This window comes from Schistocerca nitens, chromosome 7 (assembly GCF_023898315.1).
Source record: "Schistocerca nitens isolate TAMUIC-IGC-003100 chromosome 7, iqSchNite1.1, whole genome shotgun sequence".
Classification (NCBI taxonomy): domain Eukaryota; kingdom Metazoa; phylum Arthropoda; class Insecta; order Orthoptera; family Acrididae; genus Schistocerca; species Schistocerca nitens.
The window spans coordinates 226,252,037-226,273,241 of record NC_064620.1 but is presented as its reverse complement, the minus strand read 5'-3'; the positions used below and the strand labels follow the sequence as shown (position 1 = coordinate 226,273,241).

General features: G+C 39.3%; 1 protein-coding gene across 1 annotated transcript in view; it reads left to right on the top strand.

Moving 5' to 3' along the window:
- LOC126194954 (lysosomal-trafficking regulator) overlaps positions 1-21,205 on the top strand; it is a 304,398-nt gene that overhangs the window by 118,420 nt on the left and 164,773 nt on the right. The window contains exons 15-16 of the mRNA XM_049933343.1: positions 607-774; positions 17,794-17,901. Coding sequence (XP_049789300.1) covers positions 607-774; positions 17,794-17,901 — 276 coding nt within the window. The remainder of the gene's footprint in view (positions 1-606; positions 775-17,793; positions 17,902-21,205) is intronic.

Genomic DNA, 21,205 nt, shown 5'->3' with positions numbered 1-21,205 from the left:
TATGTGACCAGTTTTCTTTTTGAAAGTGATTAGAAAACATTCCATCCCTGCAGTTCATCACTGGTATACTGTAAAACCTCTATAGTGAAATGAATAGGATACTTACTGCAAATCCAGTTACAATGTCTATGTTAACCTGCTCTCATGCAATTGAGGAAGATCAGAACAATTTTATCAAGTAAATTGATAAACTGTTGTGTGACAAACATTGCAGCAACACTTTTAGTAAAACAACCTTATTGTTTTAATTGTTTAGAGTAAATACAGTCTGAACGTACAGTAGTGATCATTTTTGAGCATAATTTAAGAGTCTTAATAAGTGTGTTGTTCGTAAACCCATAAACTGGAATTTGTACAAGAGAAGAGAAAAATGTAGAGGAATAATTGTTAAATTTTAAGGTGTAATTGTGATAGCAGAGACAACCAGTGTGTTGCATCATAGGCATATTGTGTTTTATTTGGAGTAACATTATGAATGATTTAAATTATCATAATTTATTAATTTTTTATAAATTATTATAATTTATATATGAAAATTATTTGTTGACCACATTTTATATTCCTGTTTCACTTATTTCACTCTTCTTTGTTTTCTTTTCACTGAAGGCCTTGCTAATGGCTACAAGGAGAACGATGCCATCTCGACATCAAGCAGCAGCAGCAGCAACAACAGTGTTTTCTCAGTGTCACTAACGAAAGAAATTGGTCGCAGTGATCTTGGAGATAGATTTCGTAATGTCATTTCTCGTGCTGTGGAGATTATCTGTTCTACAGGTATGTTTTGTCTCACAGATCTTAAATACCATCAATAACTCATTAATTCATATTCACACTTGTTATGTAGAAGCTGCCTTCAGGAAATAAATGTTTAGTAGGTTAAATAATTGAAATAGTAAAGATATCAAACTGTAGACAGACCCACAGGAAAGGCTAAAGTCATTGCCAGATTTTCAAGCAGTGTCTGTCCTCAGAGCAGCCAAGTTGTTGTGGCACTGCAGCGTGGTTGTGCAGAGTGCTTACCTTTCCCTCTGCCACTGCTTGTATTCCACACAGGACTTCCCGCATTGCCTTGTTGAGGGCTTCGTTGTTTGAATAAGAGGGAAAAACCCCAAAACTTAGAGCAGCATTAGAAAAGAGCTGTAATTTCTACTCAAAAATCAGTATATTTCATTTATATATTAAAAACAAAGATTCCATGACTTACCAAATGGGAAAGCGCTGGTAGATAGGCACAATAAAAAACACACAAACACTCACACAAAATTTCAAGCTTTCGCAACCAACGGTTGCTTCGTCAGGAAAGAGGGAAGGAGAGGGAAAGATTAAAGGATGTGGGTTTTAAGGGAGAGGGTAAGGAGTCATTCCAATCCCGGGAGCGGAAAGACTTACCTTAGGGGGAATAAAGGACAGGTATACACTCGCAAACACACACATATCCATCCACACATATACAGACAAACAGACATTTGTAAAGGCAAAGAATTTGTGCAGAGATGTCAGTCGAGGCGGAAGTGCAGAGGCAAAGATGTTGTTAAATGACAGGTGAGGTATGAGTGGCGGCAACTTGAAATTAGCGGAGATTGAGGCCTGGTGGATAACGGGAAGAGAGGATATATTGAAGGGCAAGTTCCCATCTCCGGAGTTCGGATAGGTTGGTGTTAGTGGGAAGTATCCAGATAACCCAGACGGTGTAACACTGTGCCAAGATGTGCTGGCCGTGCACCAAGGCATGTGATCACCCTGTAGCTAAACATGCCTTGGTGCACGGCCAGCACATCTTGGCACAGTGTTACACCGTCCGGGTTATCTGGATACTTCCCACTAACACCAACCTATCCGAACTCCGGAGATGGGAACTTGCCCTTCAATATATCCTCTCTTCCCGTTATCCACCAGGCCTTAATCTCCACTAATTTTCAAGTTGCCGCCACTCATACCTCACCTGTCATTCAACAACATCTTTGCCTCTGCAGTTCCGCCTCGACTGACATTGCTGCCCAAATTCTTTGCCTTTAAATATGTCTGCTTGTGTCTGTATATGTGTGGATGGATATGTATGTGTGTGCGAGTGTATACCTGTCATTTTTTCCCCCTAAGGTAAGTCTTTCCGCTCCCGGGATTGGAATGACTCCTTACCCTCTCCCTTAAAACCCACATCCTTTCATCTTTCCCTCTCCTTCCCTCTTCCCTGACAAAGCAACCGTTGGTTGCGAAAGCTTGAAATTTTGTGTGTGTGTTTGTGTGTTTTTTATTGTGCCTATCTACCAGCGCTTTTCCATTTGGTAAGTCATGGAATCTTTGTTTTTAATATATTTTTCCCATGTGGAATGTTTCTTTCCATTTTAGGTATATTTCATTTATTATACTCACAGTAATCAAAGAATTCAGCTCCGACATATTCCCAAAAAGGCTGTCCTATCAGCTGTTGATATAAAAAAATCAAATTCTGTGAAGAAAGTTAAAGTAAAAATGCAATATGTATTGTTCTAAGTTCCCTATATTGTTTGGAGCAGCTTGTGGTATATACACGCAATTAATCAGGTAGTTTTTGAATACAAACGATTATTTAAAAATACTCATGCTACCCTTCAGAGCTTTCTGACTCACTATACTGTGCCATATTTTATTCAGCTTAAAAACCACACACACACACACACACACACACACACACACACACACACACACACACACACACACACTAACTCATTTAGTTATAATGTTCTGTAGATCCCATCACAAAGGAATACAGAAAGGGTTGGGGGTTTTGTGTTTACGGAGAATAATCTGTTGTAATCTAATTGTGTGTGCTAATTTAAGCAACAGCTGTTATTACAGACGGTCTTCATAAGTGGTATTAATGACACGTTCAGGGAGTTAAGCTCAGTTAACAACCACCCACAATTTTTCGCTACTTCATTAACTTTTTCATTCAATATTTTTTTGTCAGTGGATCTTATTGATTCAGGTGAATAACACAGCTGACCTCAAATACTTTTACAGTACTTTCATTTCGGAGTCATAACAGGTTCCAGGCATTATGCCAATTGTTAGATGGCAAACATTTACAGCTATATGACTGTTTTCATCAGTAGCATGTTTTCAACTGGAACACTGCACAAGAATTTTTGAACATTTAGTACCACCTTTATGTTGTTTCAGTGATTAAAACAGGCTAATATGCCAGTATTTATGTAGGTATAAGGTTAAACAGTTTTCCACTGGAACAATTGTGAGTCTATACAAATATTCAAATATGGTTGTACAGTACTGAAGCTGACAACATGCTGCTGATAGAACATTTATATAATTGGAAACATTAGCCATCTGGAGATTGGCACAAATGCCCAAAAATGTTATGGCTTTGAAATAATAGCACTTTAAAAGTATTTCTGCCTCGTCACAGTATTCACCAACAGTCATTAACGGCTACTGAATTCTCTAGATCCAGCAAGGATAAAATAACATTTATTGATTTACTCAATTATTCATCCTTTTCCATCTCATTTTCTGCTTTCCTCCAAAATTCTGTGTTGCATAATAATAGATTTTTGTGGTGAGGAATGTTCTCTTTGCCTGTGCTAGTCAGATTTTATGTCTTCCTTACTTAATCCATCACAGAGTTAAAGACAGCAGTATTTCTTCACTCCAGCATACTACATGGTTCCTAATTTTCTTGTCTAGTTTCTCATAATTTCATCTTTTCTCCTCAGCACTTCTGTCTTTCTTTGTTTTACTTTCATTTATATTCTTTATTCAGTGAACTCTCCATTTCATTTAACAGGTCCTATAACTCTTCCCCAGTTTGACAGAGGACAGCAGTGTCATCAGTACACCTTATCATTGATACCCCTTCACTCAGAATGTTAACACCATATCTGAACCTATCTCTTATTTCCTTCATTGTTTCTTTGATGTACAGGTATGACAGACAAGGATAAAATCTGCCTCCTGCATTTACAAATTTTTTAATGTGTTTGATTCCCTCTTGGTGTAATTGCACCTCTTGGTTCTTGTACACATTGTATATTACTCTTATGCCTCAATAACATAACCTATTTCTTGAGGATTTCAGACATCTTTTATGATTTCACCTTGTCAGACTCTTTTTCTTTATAGAAAAGTTATTGGAATGTGTCTTAATTCCTAGTCTTGCTTCAGATGTCAAACATAATGGTAGAATTGGCTTGCTTTCTGATACCTTTATCAAACTGCCATTGAACAGATCCTGTGCACTGATGACCTCATTGTTGAGCAGCTCTAAACCATTCATCCCCCCCCCCCCCCCCCTTTTTCTTCATACACACACAGTAACAGTTCCTTAACTTTGCTGATCCTTAACGTTGCTGTGATAATCTTTCTGTTTTTGTTCCAGCCAGCAACTTGGATACATTACTGCAAAGCTGTTTGTGTGACAGTTCTTGCATTTACTTCAGTTATCTATGGGACTTATGGAGGTGAAATTATCTTCTTTAGTTTAGATATGTGCGTGTTGTATGGATCATCATTGTGATTTTTCACTAATATTGATATATATATATATATATATCTCTCTCTCTCTCTCTCTCTCTCTCTCACACACACACACACACACACACACACACACACAATACTGTTAACATTCAGAATTCTTCTGCTAAGAAGGAGTAGTTGTCAAGCAGATGATTCCAATTTGTGTTTCGAGTTAATTTTAATAGCTATTCAACTCTACATCTCTTGGTAGGTGGTAAAAGATTTTTATGGTTCAGTACCTTACTCTTTTTAGTGATCAACGAAGTCTGAATGAAGGATAGTGTAAGTCATTTCTCCTTCTAGTATTGTACTTTTGAATGTTACTGTTGTTTTGAAATTGTGACTAATTGTTGACAATCAGTTTCGTAATGGAGTATACACAGCCCTAAACTGGGAGAGTATAGGGATGGACTAGGATTTTGTGGAGGTTGGTTGGCCTACAGCACACTGTTTTAGGAGGAGTAAGAAGGGTCTTGGGTAGGATATCCCTCATTTCAGTGTAGGATGAAAGATAATCAAAACCCTGGTGAAGGATATGTTTCACTTGTTCCAGACAAGGATGGTATTGTGTGATGAGAGGGGACCCTCTTTGTAGCTGATACTTGGGAGTGGTGAGAGGATTGGGGGTCTATGACACAGGAAATTGTTTGTGTTCTAGGTTTGGGAGATATTGCCTTTCTCTGAAGACCTTCATGAGGCCTTCAGCATACTGGGCAAGGGAGTTCTTGTCACTGTAGATGTGTTGGCCACAGGTGGCTAGGCTATGTGTGAGTGATTTTTTTGGTTTGGAAAGGATGGCTGCTATCGGTATGTAGGTACTGTTAGTGGTTAGTGGGTTTTACGTGTACAGAGGTTTTGATGGTACCATCAGAGAGTTGAGGGTCAGCATCAAGGGAGGTGGCATGTTGAGTAGAGGAGGACCAGGCGAAGTGAATGGGAGAGAAGGTATTGAGGTTGTGATGGAATGTGGACAAAGTGTCTTGGCCCAGAGTCCAGATCATGAAGATATCAATGAACCTGAACCAGACTAGGGGTTGGGAGTTTAGGGATGCCAAGAACCATTGACCTTGCTGTTGGTGGGTTGGCTTGTGTGCCTCAGTGATACAGATAGTCGTACCATAGGTACAACCACAATGGAGGGTTATCCGTTGAGAGACCAGACAAACGTGTGATTCCTGAAGGCGGACAGCAGCCTCTTTAGTAGTTGCAGGAGCAACAATCTGGATGATTGACCGATCTGACCTTGTAACATCAACCAAAATGGACTTGCTGTGCTAGTACTGTGACTGGGCGAAATCAAGGGTAAACTACAGTCATAACTTTTCCAGAGGTAAAGTAGTCCCCCATTCGGATCTCTGGGCAGGGGCTGCACAGGTGGAGGTTTCATCAGGAGTGTGGAATATTAGATTCCTTAGTTGGGCAGGTAGGTTAGAAAATTTTAAAAGGGAAATGGATAAGCTGAAGGTAGATGTAGTGGGGATTAGTGAAATTCAGTGGCAGGAGGAACAGGACTTCTGTTAAGGTGAATACTGGGTTATAAATATAAAGTGAAATAGGGTAATGCAGGAGTGGATTTAATAATGAAAAAGAAAATAGAAATGCACGTAAGCTACTATGAAAAGCATAACGAACACATTATTGTAGCCCACGCCTGCCACAGTAGGACAGGTTTACTTTCTAACTAGCTCCACAGATGATGAAGAGATTGAAGAAATGTATGAGGAGGAAAAAGAAATTATCCAGATAGTTAAAGAAGATGAAAATTTAATTGTGATATGGGACTGGAACTTGATAGTAGGAAAAGGATGAGAAGGAAAAATAGAAGGTGTTTATGGACTGGAGAAAAGGAATGAAAGATTAAGCTGCCTGGTAGAGTTTTGTGCAGAGCATAATTTAACCATCGCTAACACTTGGTTTAAGAATCATAAATAAAGGTTGTGTTCATGGAAGGGGCCTGGAGACATTGGAAAGTTTCAGATTAATTATATAATGGTTAGACAGAGATTTAGGAACCAGATTTTAAATTGTAAGACATATCCAGTGACAGGTGTGGACTCTGACCAAAATTTATTGGTTATGAACTGTAGATTAAAACTGAAGAAATTGAAAAAATATTAGGAACTTAAGGAAATGGCACCTGGGTAAGTTGAAACAACCAGTGGTTGTTCAGAGCTTCAGAGAGAGCATCAGGCAACAGTTGACCGGAACAGGGGAAAGGAATATAGTAAAAGACAAATAGGTAGCTTTAAGACTGGTTAGTGGCTTTGGGGTATAAAGGGACCAAACTATAGGGTCATCAGTCTCTTATTCCTCAAGCAAACAATTCTCAAGGTAAAACAGTTCCCAAAAGGATGGTAGCTTTAAAAGATGAAATAGTGAAGGCATTAGGGAATCAATACAGGTAAAAATACAAGGCCTAGCAGGGATCCTTGGATAACAAGAGAGATATTGAATGTAACTGATGAAAGGAGAAAATTTAGAAATGCAGCAAATGAAGCAGGCATAAGGGAACACAAACATCTAAAAAATGAAATTGATTGGAAGCGCAAAATTTCTAAGCAGGAATGGCTAGAGCTCAAATATAAGGATTTAGGAGCACATTTCACTAAGTGGAAGATAGATACTACCTACAGGAAAATTAAAGAGGCCTTTGGGGAAAAGAGAAGCAGCTGTGTGAATATCAAAAGCTCAGATGGTAAACCAGTCATAAGCAAAGAAGGGAAGGCTGAAAGCACGTTTAGCCACACTAGAAATTGTAAGTCCAGAAAAGCATGCAAGTATGTTGTGTGCAGGTTAAGAAATGTGGCAGTTCTGGAACATTACTTGAAGAATAATTCCTTTGAGTTTTGGTGTGTCGCTTGATTTTTCCCTCGTCTCCCCAGTGATGTACAAAAATGCCAGCATGGTTGCATTGGCTATTCTCTCTTCATGTTGACTTCTTCTCCAAAAAGGTCCATTTAAAAATGCAAGTTCTCATTGCATTGGATGTGATATCAGCACATAGCTCAGTAGCAGAATGAAAACTTGTGACTTCTGCATGTTATAACTTTTAATTAACACAATAGTGGGGGAGTCTATACGTCTTTATTGCACCAGCTCAAAAGATTGACAGGCACCGAGATCAGTGGAAAAACAATTGAGGTACCTAAAAAATTGATAGTAGAGCTTTCAATTTTGTGTCAGCTTAGATATAATCGTACCTCACTATGATATCTCTGATGTGCAAGATGTATGAGACTGGAATACTTGCTTTGAAATTGTGTAGGTAGCAGGATAAAATACAATCAAACAATGGAAAATCCAGGATGGAATGTAACAATATTGTTAAAAGTAAAGTTGCCACTCACCATATAGTTACCTGAGACTTCAGTCGTGTGTGTGAGTTGCATTTGCGTGTGTGTGGAAGTTTGTGCATGTGTGTCTACTTATATTGTTGACGAAGGCCTTAATGGCCGAAAGCTTTATTTGTGACAGTCTTTTTGTTGTGTCTATCTTTGACTCACCAACTCCGCTATCTGGTGAGTGGCAACTTTCCTTTTCATAATATTGTTACAGGATAAAATACGGGAGAAAGAGCCTATTTACAAATTGCACAGAAACCAGACGGCAGTAATAAGAGTCGAGGGGCATGAAAGGGAAGCAATTGTTTAGATGGCAGTGAGACAGGGCTGTAGCCCATTCTCAATGTTATTCGATCTGCACATTGAACAAGCAGTAAAGGAGACCAAAGAAAAATTTGGAGTAGTAATTAAAATTCAGAGAGAAGAAATAAAAACTTCAAGGTCTGCCAGTGATGATGTTATTCTGTTAGATACAGCAAAGGCCCTGGAAGAGCAGTTGAACAGAATATATAAAATGTACATCAACAGAAGCAAAACAAGGATAATGGAGTGTAGTTAAATTAAATCAGGTGAGCCAAAGGGAATCAGATTAGGAAATGAGATGCTTAAAATAGTAGATGAGTTTTGCTATGTGGGCAGCAAAATAACAGATGATGGCCGAAGTAGAATGGCTATAAAATGCAGGCTGACAACGGCAAGAAAACGGATTCTGAAGAAGAGAAATTTGTCAACATTGAATATAGAATTAAGTGTTAGGAAGTCTCTTATGAATGTGTTTGTCTGGAGTGTAGACTTGTATGAAAGTGAAACATGGATGATAAACAGTTTAGACAAAAAGAGAGCAGAAATTTTCAAAATGTGGTGCTACAGAAGAATGCTGAAGATTAGGTGAGTCGATAATGTGACTAATGAGGAGATACTGAATAGAATTGGGAACGTGTAGCACAACTTGACAAAAAAATGGACCAGTTGATAGCACACATTCTGAGACATAAAGGTATCACCAATTTTAGTATTGGAGGGAAATGTAGGGCGTAAAAATTGTAGAGAGAGGCCAAGAATGAATACGGTAAGCAGATTCAGAAAGATGTAGGCTGCAGTAGTTGTTCAAAGATGAAGAGGCTTGTACAAGATAGAGTTGGGTGGGGATCTGCACCACAATAACATATGATTGTTTTGAGACTAAGAAAACAACCTGTGCAACTCTTCCAGATTTGAGATAGGCTTTTGACACTGTCTTCCATAGTATACGTGTAAGAAAGCTCCAATACTATGGAGCTGGAGAGGATGCTCTTCATCTTATTGAGTTTTATCTAAGCAACAGAAGGCAGATGGTAACTATAAACAACCAAAGATCAGACTCATTACCTGTTAGAAAAGGTGTTCCGCAGAGCTTGGTACTGGGTCCATTCCTGTTCATTGTCTATGAGTGAACCTCGTTTTTGTCGTGTCAGGCAGGGCTGCATGCAGATGATACAACTCTAATCACACAAGTTGATGATCCAGAGGAGCTGTGATATAATTAAATGTAGCTATGGCCCAAAGTGTTAATTGCTTCCAGGCAAATTATTTACAAAGTAATAACATTAAAACTGAAGACATTGTGTTCAGTTTAAGTGCCTCCAGTTAAAATAAAAAATAATCAAACTATTAGGTTTCCATATAGATCAGAAACTTAGGCGGGCAGTTCATACAGAAAAATTATGCTCAAAACTTTCTAGAGTGAGATGTCTGCTGTTCAAACTGAGGTATAGTGTAAGTCAAACGTCCGCAGCTCGTGGTCGTGCGGTAACATTCTTGCTTCCTGTGCCCGGGTTCCCGGGTTCGATTCCCGGCGGGGTCAGGGATTTTCTCTACCTCGTGATGACTGGGTGTCGTGTGATGTCCTTAGGTTAGTTAGGTTTAAGTAGTTCTAAGTTCTAGGGGGACTGATGACCATAGATGTTAAGTCCCATAGTGCTCAGAGCCATTTGAACCATTTTTTGTAAGTCAAACCCTACTAATATATGATTATTTTGCATTCTTCCACTCCCACTGCACCAATGGAATTCTACTATGAGGTAATTGCCCCAGCTGAAAAACTATATTCAAGTGGCAAGAAAAGTCTATCAGATGTATAGCAGCATTGACTCCAAGAGGCTCTCATGAAGATCATTTCACAGAACTTAATATTATGACACTCCCAAGCCACTACATGTATAGTTGCTTTCTCAGTGTTAAAGAGAATGTAAATAATTTTAGCCTAAGATGTCTGTACATGATCACAACACAAAATATGTACAATCAATTGTTATACCCTACAGTAGGCTAGCTAAGGTTCACAACAGCCATGAATATCTAGGCCCCAGATTTTTTAATAGAAACCCAAAAGCTGCCTTTTCTCTTACCCTATAATACATTTGAAAATGTTCTAGCACAGTGGTTTAACAAGGAAGCATACTGCTCCATTAAAGAGTATGAGGAATCAGATTTAAGTGACATAAAGTTCTGACTACTGTCATACTAAGTTGTAACAAAATACTGGTTAAAATGTTCCTACAGACATAATTTTTGCATTGTGTATAACCATGTGTCACTGATGCAAAAATCATTAAATTTTTATATACTTTATTTATCTTAGGTTTATATATAAATAATTGCACCCATAACACGTAAAATGTTCAAAGATGAATAAATTCAAATTCAAAAATTCAGTATTCAGACTGTCATTATATTTAAGACCACAACAACAACAAGCTTTCCCCTAGATGACCCTTTATCAGATTAGTTTAGGAAGTGCTCGTGGGTGCCCATGGCAGTGCTTTGGATTTGTTTGCATACCTTCCCTTCAAAGGAAAAGTCACTGTAGGTTAGGATATAGTGGGTGTGGAATGTGATTGTGGATTTGGAGTCTGTAAGACGTTGGGAGAGGCAGTGTTCAATAGTGGGAGGGCATGAGGATGTTCTTGTGTAGGGAGGTGGCATCATAAGTGACAAGTAACGATACAGAAGGTAAAAGGGGGTGGGGAGGGATGATGGAAATCTGTGATAGGAGTTGTTAGTATCTTCAGTGTGGGAGGCTAGGTTTCAGACAGTTGGTTAGAGATATTGGTCAACAAATGCAGAAATTCTAAAATTCTTACAGTGGAGCGCAGTAAAGAATTCCGCTCCAGCACAAATTTTCAACCTCCGCATTGATGTAAGTCAATGCCCACTAGGAGCTAAATGTCATTAATTCCTGTGGTATTTTCCAAATTGGACCCTTAACCTACTAATTAAGTCAAAGGTATTTCCATTGTGATGAGAGAGTGAAGATAAAATTCTCTATAGGACAGGTAATGATCAAACCAGACAAGTAGACCGTGGTACAACAACAAAGTTAGGAAACTACTGCGAAAGCAAAGAGAGCTTCACTCCAAGTTTGAACGCAGCCAAAACCTCTCAGACAAACAGAAGCTAAACGATGTCAAAGTTAGCGTAAGGAGGGCTATGCGTGAAGCGTTCAGTGAATTCGAAAGTAAAATTCTATGTACCGACTTGACAGAAAATCCTAGGAAGTTCTGGTCTTACGTTAAATCAGTAAGTGGCTCGAAACAGCATATCCAGACACTCCGGGATGATGATGGCATTGAAACAGAGGATGACACGCGTAAAGCTGAAATACTAAACACCTTTTTCCAAAGCTGTTTCACAGAGGAAGACCGCACTGCAGTTCCTTCTCTAAATCCTCGCACAAACGAAAAAATGGCTGACATCGAAATAAGTGTCCAAGGAATAGAAAAGCAACTGGAATCACTCAACAGAGGAAAGTCCACTGGACCTGACGGGATACTAATTCAATTCTACACAGAGTACGCGAAAGAACTTGCCCCCCTTCTAACAGCCGTGTACCGCAAGTCTCTAGAGGAACGGAGGACAGAGGGTTCCAATGATTGGAAAAGAGCACAGGTAGTCCCAGTCTTCAAGAAGGGTCGTCGAGCAGATGCGCAAAACTATAGACCTATATCTCTGACGTGGATCTGTTGTAGAATTTTAGAACATGTTTTTTGCTCGAGTATTATGTCGTTTTTGGAAACCCAGAATCTACTATGTAGGAATCAACATGGATTCCGGAAACAGCGATCGTGTGAGACCCAACTCGCTTTATTTGTTCATGAGACCCAGAAAATATTAGATACAGGCTCCCAGGTAGATGCTATTTTTCTTGACTTCCGGAAGGCGTTCGATACAGTTCCGCACTGTAGCCCGATAAACAAAGTAAGAGCCTAAGGAATATCAGACCAGCTGTGTGGCTGGATTGAAGAGTTTTTAGCAAACAGAACACAGCATGTTGTTATCAATGGAGAGACATCTACAGCCGTTAAAGTAACCTCTGGCGTGCCACAGGGGAGTGTTATAGGACCATTGCTTTTCACAATATATATAAATGACCTAGTAGATAGTGTCGGAAGTTCCATGCGGCTTTTTGCAGATGATGCTGTAGTATACAGAGAAGTTGCAGCATTAGAAAATTGTAGCGAAATGCAGGAAGATCTGGAGCGGATAGGCACTTGGTGCAGGGAGTGGCAACTGTCCCTTAACATAGACAAATGTAATGTATTGCGAATACATAGAAAGAAGGATCCTTTATTGTATGATTATATGATAGTGGAACAAACACTGGTAGCAGTTACTTCTGTAAAATATCTGGGAGTATGCGTGCGGAACGATTTGAAGTGGAATGATCATATAAAATTAATTGTTGGTAAGGCGGGTACCAGGTTGAGATTCATTGTGAGAGTGCTTAGAAAATGTAGTCCATCAACAAAGGAGGTGGCTTACAAAACACTCGTTCGACCTATAGTTGAGTATTGCTCATCAGTGTGGGATCCGTACCAGATCGGGTTGACGGAGGAGATAGAGAAGATCCAAAGAAGAGCGGCGCGTTTCGTCACAGGGTTATTTGGTAACCGTGATAGCGTTACGGAGATGTTTAATAAACTCAAGTGGCAGACTCTGCAAGAGAGGCGCTCTGCATCGCGGTGTAGCTTGCTGTCCAGATTTCGAGAGGGTGCGTTTCTGGATGAGGTATCGAATATATTGCTTCCCCCTACTTATACCTCCCGAGGAGATCACGAATGTAAAATTAGAGAGATTAGAGCGCGCACGGAGGCTTTCAGACAGTCGTTCTTCCCGCGAACCATACGCGACTGGAACAGGAATGGGAGGTAATGACAGTGGCACGTAAAGTGCCCTCCACCACACACTGTTGGGTGGCTTGCGGAGTGTAAATGTAGATGTAGATGTAGATCCTCTGTCATGATCAGTGACTGCAAATCTTTAACTTGACTGATCATTAAGTTAAGGTTTTGCAACTAGTTCCACTTTATAATTTATATACTGGGATATTTTGTAGGAAATTTTTTTTAATTGATTGAATTCTTTTTATTATTTGTGTATCGTTTAATCCCATTTGTACTTTTCTCTGGAATTTGTCTTTGAGGGGGTGAAGGTATTGTGAATGTTACAGAAGTGTTTGGAACTACTCAAGAGTGATGTAGTTTCATTTTGATGTTTTATCCTGGGAGCAGCCAGAGAAAGACCTGATACCCAAAAGGAACAAGATGTGATATGTCCTCCCAAGTTCCTGAGAGTTTACTCAGAATATTTTCCAAATAATAAACAAAAACCATGTTAAATAATACATAGAGCATAGAGCATGAGGACCTTCCATTGCTGTTCCAGACCAAAACGTTTAATTGTTGAACAAGCATTGTGAAGGAGCACAGTGAAATTTACTTTGTTGAAAAATGAATGTAAACTAATCTTGCTCCTATGAAATGGCACAAAATACTGATAGAAATATGTGTTTTAGCTCATTTCTTTGGAAAATGCAATATACCCAAACAGAAGGTTATTAAGTAAATGAAAGGATTTACTTCTTATTCAGGCTAGTTTATGGATATGTCCTGTTAGAGACTTTCTGGGAAGATGACAGGGCATAAATGATATTAACTGTTCTACTCAGTATATCATTAAAAAAAATATGGGGAACAGCTCAAAGTTTGTGTATTACAGTTGTTAACAAAGATTAATTTGATGAAGCAGTTGGTATAGAAATGTTCTTACTGTGCTTAGTGCATCTGATAATGCTTCTGAGTGATAAAAACCTATATGTGTATGTAAAGCTAAATAATCAGTTTCTCAAAGTTTTATTAAATACAAAAAGTTATATAAGTGAAACTTCACTGTCAAATTACTTAATGCTTTCTTCTGTGAGATATAGAAGACGATTACTACACAGCAACATGATCTCCTATTTAATTATGTTTTAATATTGGCTAGAGAACATAGCTCATTGTGCAGGTGTGTTGCTTTCAAATTAGAAGAATCATAAATATGAGGTGTACTCTTTGTGTAAGTGAAAACAACTGTATGTGTACGTAGAGAATAATCATCAATCAGATCCTGAATTTTTTAATAGCACAATTACATATAACGTGCACCTATAATATGCTGTTGTCTAAGCTTTTAATCATATTCTGGAAGAATTTGATTCTGATTATTTATTTATTTTTAAATTTGTACTTGGGGTGCATCTACAATATGCCATTGTTTAAGCTTTTAATCACATTCTGAAAGTATTTGATTCCAGTTATTTATACATTCATTTTTTGAAAATTTTGCATGAGGTGAATAAGCATTGTGGCTGACTGGAGTTCATCTGCAGCTTAGTATTAACTGTACACTGCTGCACCTTCTGTGCAGGCCAAAGATATCAGTAGGGTGAACTACATGAAGCTTCAGATATATAATTTCACTTTTAATGTTAAGTATCTATTAATCTGCTAATTGTTCTTGGTTCTCTTGAGAGGCATTGGAGAAAGTTCAGTTATCTCCATTGGACTATCTGTAGCTTTTACATGTGCCGTATTCCGAGTTTTTCTTTCACCTTTGGCTATGTGGGCTACAGTGTTAATTTAATAGACCCACCACTTCAGACTGTTGCATACTGGGTAAGCGGGCAATGTCCTCTAGTTTTAGCCAAAGGAGTGCCAGTGGCCGCGGGGCGAGTGGGCAGGTAGTAAAATGGAGACTTCTCGTCAGTGTGTGTGGTGGGCCACCACTTCAGCCTGTTGCATACTGGGTAAGTGGGCAATGTCCTTTAGCTTTAGCCAAAGGAATGCGTGGGGCGAGTGGGCAGGGAGTAAAATGGAGACTTCGCCTCAGTGTGTGTGGTGGGCCACCGACACATTGTCTTTGAGAGTTGCTACGAGTGGTTTTCTTTTATATATTTTTTTTGTTTTTTTGTGAATGTCCTTTGAAGAACATAGTTGGGGATCATTAATTGCCTCAATGAGCTTCCGGCCATCAGTGTTCGCAACAGAAGATGGGTAGGGACTAAGAATTTACCACTGTCGGTGATATGTTGTTATGCTTGTGTAAATTTTCTTGAGAGGAATTCATTTAATTTTTGGTAAGCTGTGGTTGATGTTGCTCTAATTGTCTTTAAATGTTTATGTGATTTTAAGTGTTGCACTGATTAGCCTGGCACCTGTTAAGTTTGCTATGTTGGTGATATGTGATTGTCATTTTATTGTGTACAAGTTGTCAATATTTAAGAGACTTGCCTTTCGTTGCAAGTGTTTCTTTCAATTGTGTGTTAGTAAATAACATGTGATTGTCATTTTACCTTGTACAAGTCTGTCAGTGTTAGTAATATTCATGAAGAAGAGCAGTTTCGGTTCACTTACAAGCATATCTGTTGAAGGGACTATCCTTTGGTTACAAGTGTTTACTTACAGGGTGACAGTTATTGAACTGTATGAAATAAATTCGTCATAACTTCTGAACAGTTTGTGATATGGCATTCAAACTGCATGGTTGGCTGTGGGGCATGATGGGAATTAGTATGCACATGCATGGCTTGGTTTAACGATGAAGCCCACGTTCATTTGGATAGGTTTGTCAGTAAGCAAAATTGGCGTATTTGGGGGACTGAGAACCAGCATTTCATGATCGAGAAGTCTCTTCACCCTCAGTGGGTGACCGTGTGGTGTGCAATGTCCAGTCACAGATTAATCGGTGCGATGTTCCTTGATGGCACGGTGTCTACTGAATGGTATGTGAAGGTTCTGAAAGATAATTTCATCCCCATTACCCATAGTGACTCTGATTTTGCAAGATATTGCTCATGGAAGACGAGCTCGGCCCCATTGAAGCAAGAGAGTATTTGATGTCCTGGAGGAGCACTTAGGGGAGCTCATCCTGGCTCTGGGGTACCCAGAGGCCACTGGCATGGGCCTTTATTGCCCACTATCTTCTCCAGATCTAAACATGTGCGACTCCTTTTTGTGAGGCAACATTAAAGACAAGATGTACAACAAAAACCCCAAAACCCTTGCTGAGCTGAAAACAGGCATTCAAGAGGTCATCGACAGCATCGGTGTTCCGACACTTCAGCAGTCTGTGTCGAATTTCACTGTTCGTCTGCATCACATCATTACCAATGATGGCAGGCATATCGAACATGTTGTAACCAAAATCCAAATATCTGTAGTCATGTTTACATGTTGAATGAAGTGTGTGCACACCATAGTTTGTAACTAATTTACATTTTTTTCATATAGTTCAGTAAGTGTCACCTTGTAAATTGTGTGTTACTATACAGTAATAGTCCGCAGCTCGTGGTCTCACGGTAGCACTCTCACTTCCCGAGCACGTGGTCCCAGGTTGAATTCCCGGCGGGGTCATGGATTTTCACCTGCCTCAAGATGACTGGGTGTTGTTGTTGTCATCTTCATCATCATCATCATCATCATCATTCATACCCATTACTGTCGGAGGAAGGCAATGGCAAACCACCTCCACTATGACCTTGCCTAGTACGGCGGTGTGGGTCTCCCGCATCGTCCCCTATGCTCTGTTACGGAGTATGGGACTTCATCATCATCACTATACAGTAATAGGGTGACACTGCTTGTGGTTATATTGCAGTGCATCTGGAATTGAAGGAGCTTAGTTCACCAAGTTTTTCTAATATGTCACTACACATTGGTGCTTATATGTATCATTTTACCACTAAATTGACTAATTGTTTGTGCTTCAGAGGGATTTCAGATTAGTTTTATCTGAGGTCTCTGGTTTCTGAAGTTAAGTGGGGCAGACAGAGGCGGTAACTGCGGTATCTAACTGGAAATGATATCTGGCTGGTCTTGTAGACTGTACATATTGTCTGGAATAATTGTGTGACAGCTGTTATGCTCAACGATGTTAGAAATTCCAAAAGTCTGGTAACTGTGCTTACTGCCTTGTTTGAACACAAGTCTCTCAAAGCTCCATCAGCTTGTTACTTTTAATGCTGAATCCTTGATGTGTTCCTAATCACTACCCAGTTCTTCTTCTTGTCACATTCACACTTCGTAGTGGCACTCGATGTGCTGTTTTTACCAATCTGTACACATTTCTGTGCTTAGCAGTGGAATTTGTTTTCCAGTCATTATATTGATATCTTTATTTTTAAATTCATTGAAAGTATTTTTGGCCTTCCTGTATGATGAATCTGTCCATACAGTGCCTATTATTTTTGCATCTTTATAGCATCTCCTAGGAGCTATTTTCCTTTCTTGTTGTTTACAATTCAATTCGTAATTTAAGTGCTGGATTCCATTCCCATACAAATTGGAAGAATTTTTTCTGTATAGCATTCTTGAATCATTAAACTCCTTTGGGGCTTATGATTTTCAGTGTATTACCCTTCCATTGTTCCTCTTTTCCACCTTCTTCTTCTTCTTCTTCTTCTTCTTCTTCTTCTTCTTCTTCAATCTCCCTCTGCTTCTGGTAGAGGATCAACTGCAAGCCGTTTTACTAAATAGTGAATCTCTGCACCTCTAACTGTATTTCGGTTCAATTTTTTGGTGTTTGCGACTTCATAACTTCACTTACAAAGTTCTTCCAGTATTCTAAGTCATACTTTGTTCAGCAGGCAGAAGTGCGGAACAACCACAAACACCTTCCAGAAGTCAAGGAATGCATCATCAACTTGGGCATATTTTTCAACAGACTTCTGCATCTGTCCGATCAATAGAAAAAGGTATGGTTATTGCTTGTGTTATCCATGTTGATTCATACAGATAACTTTCACCCTCCAAAGGGAAAAAAATATAATAGGATAAAATTTGTTCTACAATAAACTGATGGAGGGGGCTTGACCTGTTATAATGAATTATGATATACAGCTTGAGAGATGGAATTCCATTACAGTGGTTCCTTTCCTTTTGTATAAGGTGTAAATATTTATTTTAACCCCTCTGACATTTCCAGTAGCAGTTGTTCCTTGAGTGGTTAAGCCATTTCCACACAAAAATGATGTATTGAAATCATATTTTGATATTAATGTTAGACAGAAGTACATTACCCAAAAAATTATCATTCTCATAATACACTGAAGAGCTAAAGAAACTGGTACACCTGCCTAATAACAAGTAGGGCCCCCAAAAGCACGCAGAAGTGCCGCAGGTGCAGCAACATGATGTGGCGTGGACTCGACTAATGTCTGAAGTAGTGATGGAGGGAACTGACACTATGAATATTGCAGGGCTGTCCATAAATCCGTAAGAGTGTGAGGGAGAGGAGATCTCTCCTGAACAGCACGTTGCGAGGCTTCCCAGGTATGCTCAATAATGTTAATGTCTGGGGTGTTTGATGACCAGCGGAAGTGTTTAAACTCAGAAGAGAGTTTCTGGAGGCACTCTGTAGCAATTCTGGATGTATGGGGTGTCACATTGTCCTGCTGGAAGTGCCCAAGTCCGGCAGAATGCACAATGGGCATGAATGGATGGCAGGTGATCAGATAGGATGCTTACATATGTGTCACCTGTCTAGATGTATGAAGGGTCCCGTATCACTCCAGCTGCACACACCTCACACCATTACAGAGCCTTCACCAGCTTGAACAGTCCCCTACTGACACCCTGGCTTCATGAGAATGTCTCCATTCCCATACACATAAACATCCATCCGCTCGATACAATTTGAAACGAGACTCGTCCAACCAGGCAACATGTTTCAAGTCATCAAGAGTCTAATGTCGGTGTTGACAGGCCCAGGCGAGGTGAAAGCTTTGTGCCTTCGGTCATCAAGGTTAGACGGGTGGGCCTTCGGCTCCAGAAGCCCATATCAGTGATGTTTCATTGAATGGTGCACACGCTGACACTTGTTGATGGCCGAGCATTGAAATCTGCTGCAATTTGCAGAAGTGTTGCACTTCTGTCACATTGAATGATTCTCTTCAGTTGTTGTTGGTCCCGTTTTTGCAGGATCTTTTTCCAGCTGTGGCGTTGTCAGAGATTTGATGTTTTACCAGATTCCTGATACTCACAGTACACTTGTGAAATGATCGTACGCAAAATCCATGCTTCATTACTACCTCGGAGATGATGTGTCACATCGTTTGTGCGCTGACTATAACACCACATTCAGACTCACTTAAAATATTGATAACCTGCCATTGTAGCAGCAGTAATCGATCTAACAACTGCACCAGACACTTGTTGTCTTATATAGGCGTTGCCAACCCCAGTGCAGTGTTCTGCCTGTTTATATAACTCTGTATGTGAATACACATGCCTATACTGGTGGTTTTGGCACTTCAGTGTATATATTTTCCTTCATGGATGAACTAGAATGTGGCATATGGATCTGTTTTCCATGAGATGAGTATGACAAATAAACATTTATAAATCTAAAGTACAGATTTTAACACAAATAATGATCTGTTATTATTCACAGAGCGGTATTCATTGTTAGAGGCTCCATCGCAAATCATGGACAGTGGTGTGTGAAGGGAAACCACCTGTTGCCTGTGATGACCCCCCCCCCCCCTTATCCCTCCTGCCACCCCTTCTACATTGACACCCGCCCACCTGTCCAGTCAGCTACTAATATTAAGAGATTGTAGGGCTTGAATTAATAGTTTGTTTTGGTCATTTATAATATTGGAACTAGAAGTTTGGAGTTACATGAATCCACTGTTACAGGTCTATTATTGACAGGCTTTGTATGAATACCCTTCCAGAAAAATGTGTATCTGCACCTTTTTCCATCTGTTTGGAGTACCTTGTAGCTCAAGTAATCTGCAATAAATTACTTATAGGAAGTGAGCAAGTACTTCCACATAATATATATAGAGTCAAATGTAGGTCCAAACCTATACTCTCTTGATTTCAATTCTACAAATAATTTCAGTGTCCATATGACAGTTGGAAGAAGGAATTAGTGTGTCTCTTTTGGCAGTAAAATAATTCCATGTGATATAATTCAGAACTTTTGATTTTCTTTTTTATGTCCTTTGTTTTGGTGACATTGTGATTGGTGAGTGTATTTGATGAGGAATGTTGATTTCCTCAATGTCTATCTGGAAAGGTTGAAATACCTTGACTCATGTCCCACTCAGCTTTACCTCTGATAGCAATTATTCCATGGACATTGTCGTATCAGAAATCTTTCCACAATCAACATGAGTAAAGGTGAAGTAACTCTTAATACTCTTTGCTTTGTGCACATTTTATGTCCTGCTGCTGACACTTGCTTTTTTACTTGCCTAATTCATGGTAAACATTTCCTTACATAGTTGCGCTTTGTGTACTATACATACAGAAGAGAGAGCTGTTGCTGGAAAATTAATGCCAGGGGACTCAAAGTTGACATTCATGCCATATGCCAGCTCTAGTCTTTAGTGGGGAGTTACACTATCACTGGATGCAAGCTACAATGAAGACCAAAGTGTAGAAATGACGAGAGACTTAAAACTGTAGATCACTGACTGTAGCTGTCTGTAATGCGAGAGGATTTGAATGTAAAGAAATGGAACAAGAAAAATATTGTGAGAGAGGAACATACCAGCTGCACTCACTGGAAAAATAGGGAAAAAGCAGTAGTAGGTAAGATGTACAAGTAGGAAGGATCAGTGCATTAATAATGACAGTGTCCGTGGACAATTTCTTTAATTCGTAAATACCTTATGCAGAAAAAGGTGTAGTTACAAGTGTACATAGTGTGCATGAGACTGTGCACATAGTAGAGTAATTCTTCATGAATGGTAAGTTTTCATCCAACTTAAGAGATATTGAAATCTGAAGGTGGCATGATATTCGCTCATGCATCTTGTAAAGCAGCAGAACTGCCTAATAGGCGAGAGTGTTACAGGTGAATGTACATAGAGTACTTATTACGTGAAGAAAGAATAAAACAACTCTGAGATTGAATAGTGGATTAGTACCTACTGAAACTGAGGGCTTGTTGCTACTTAGAAAAAGTAACAATAGCTGCCCTAGGAAGAAGGAAGAAAATAAAACAAGAGTTCTGAGGATCTGGAACAAGGAAATTAAAGACACTGT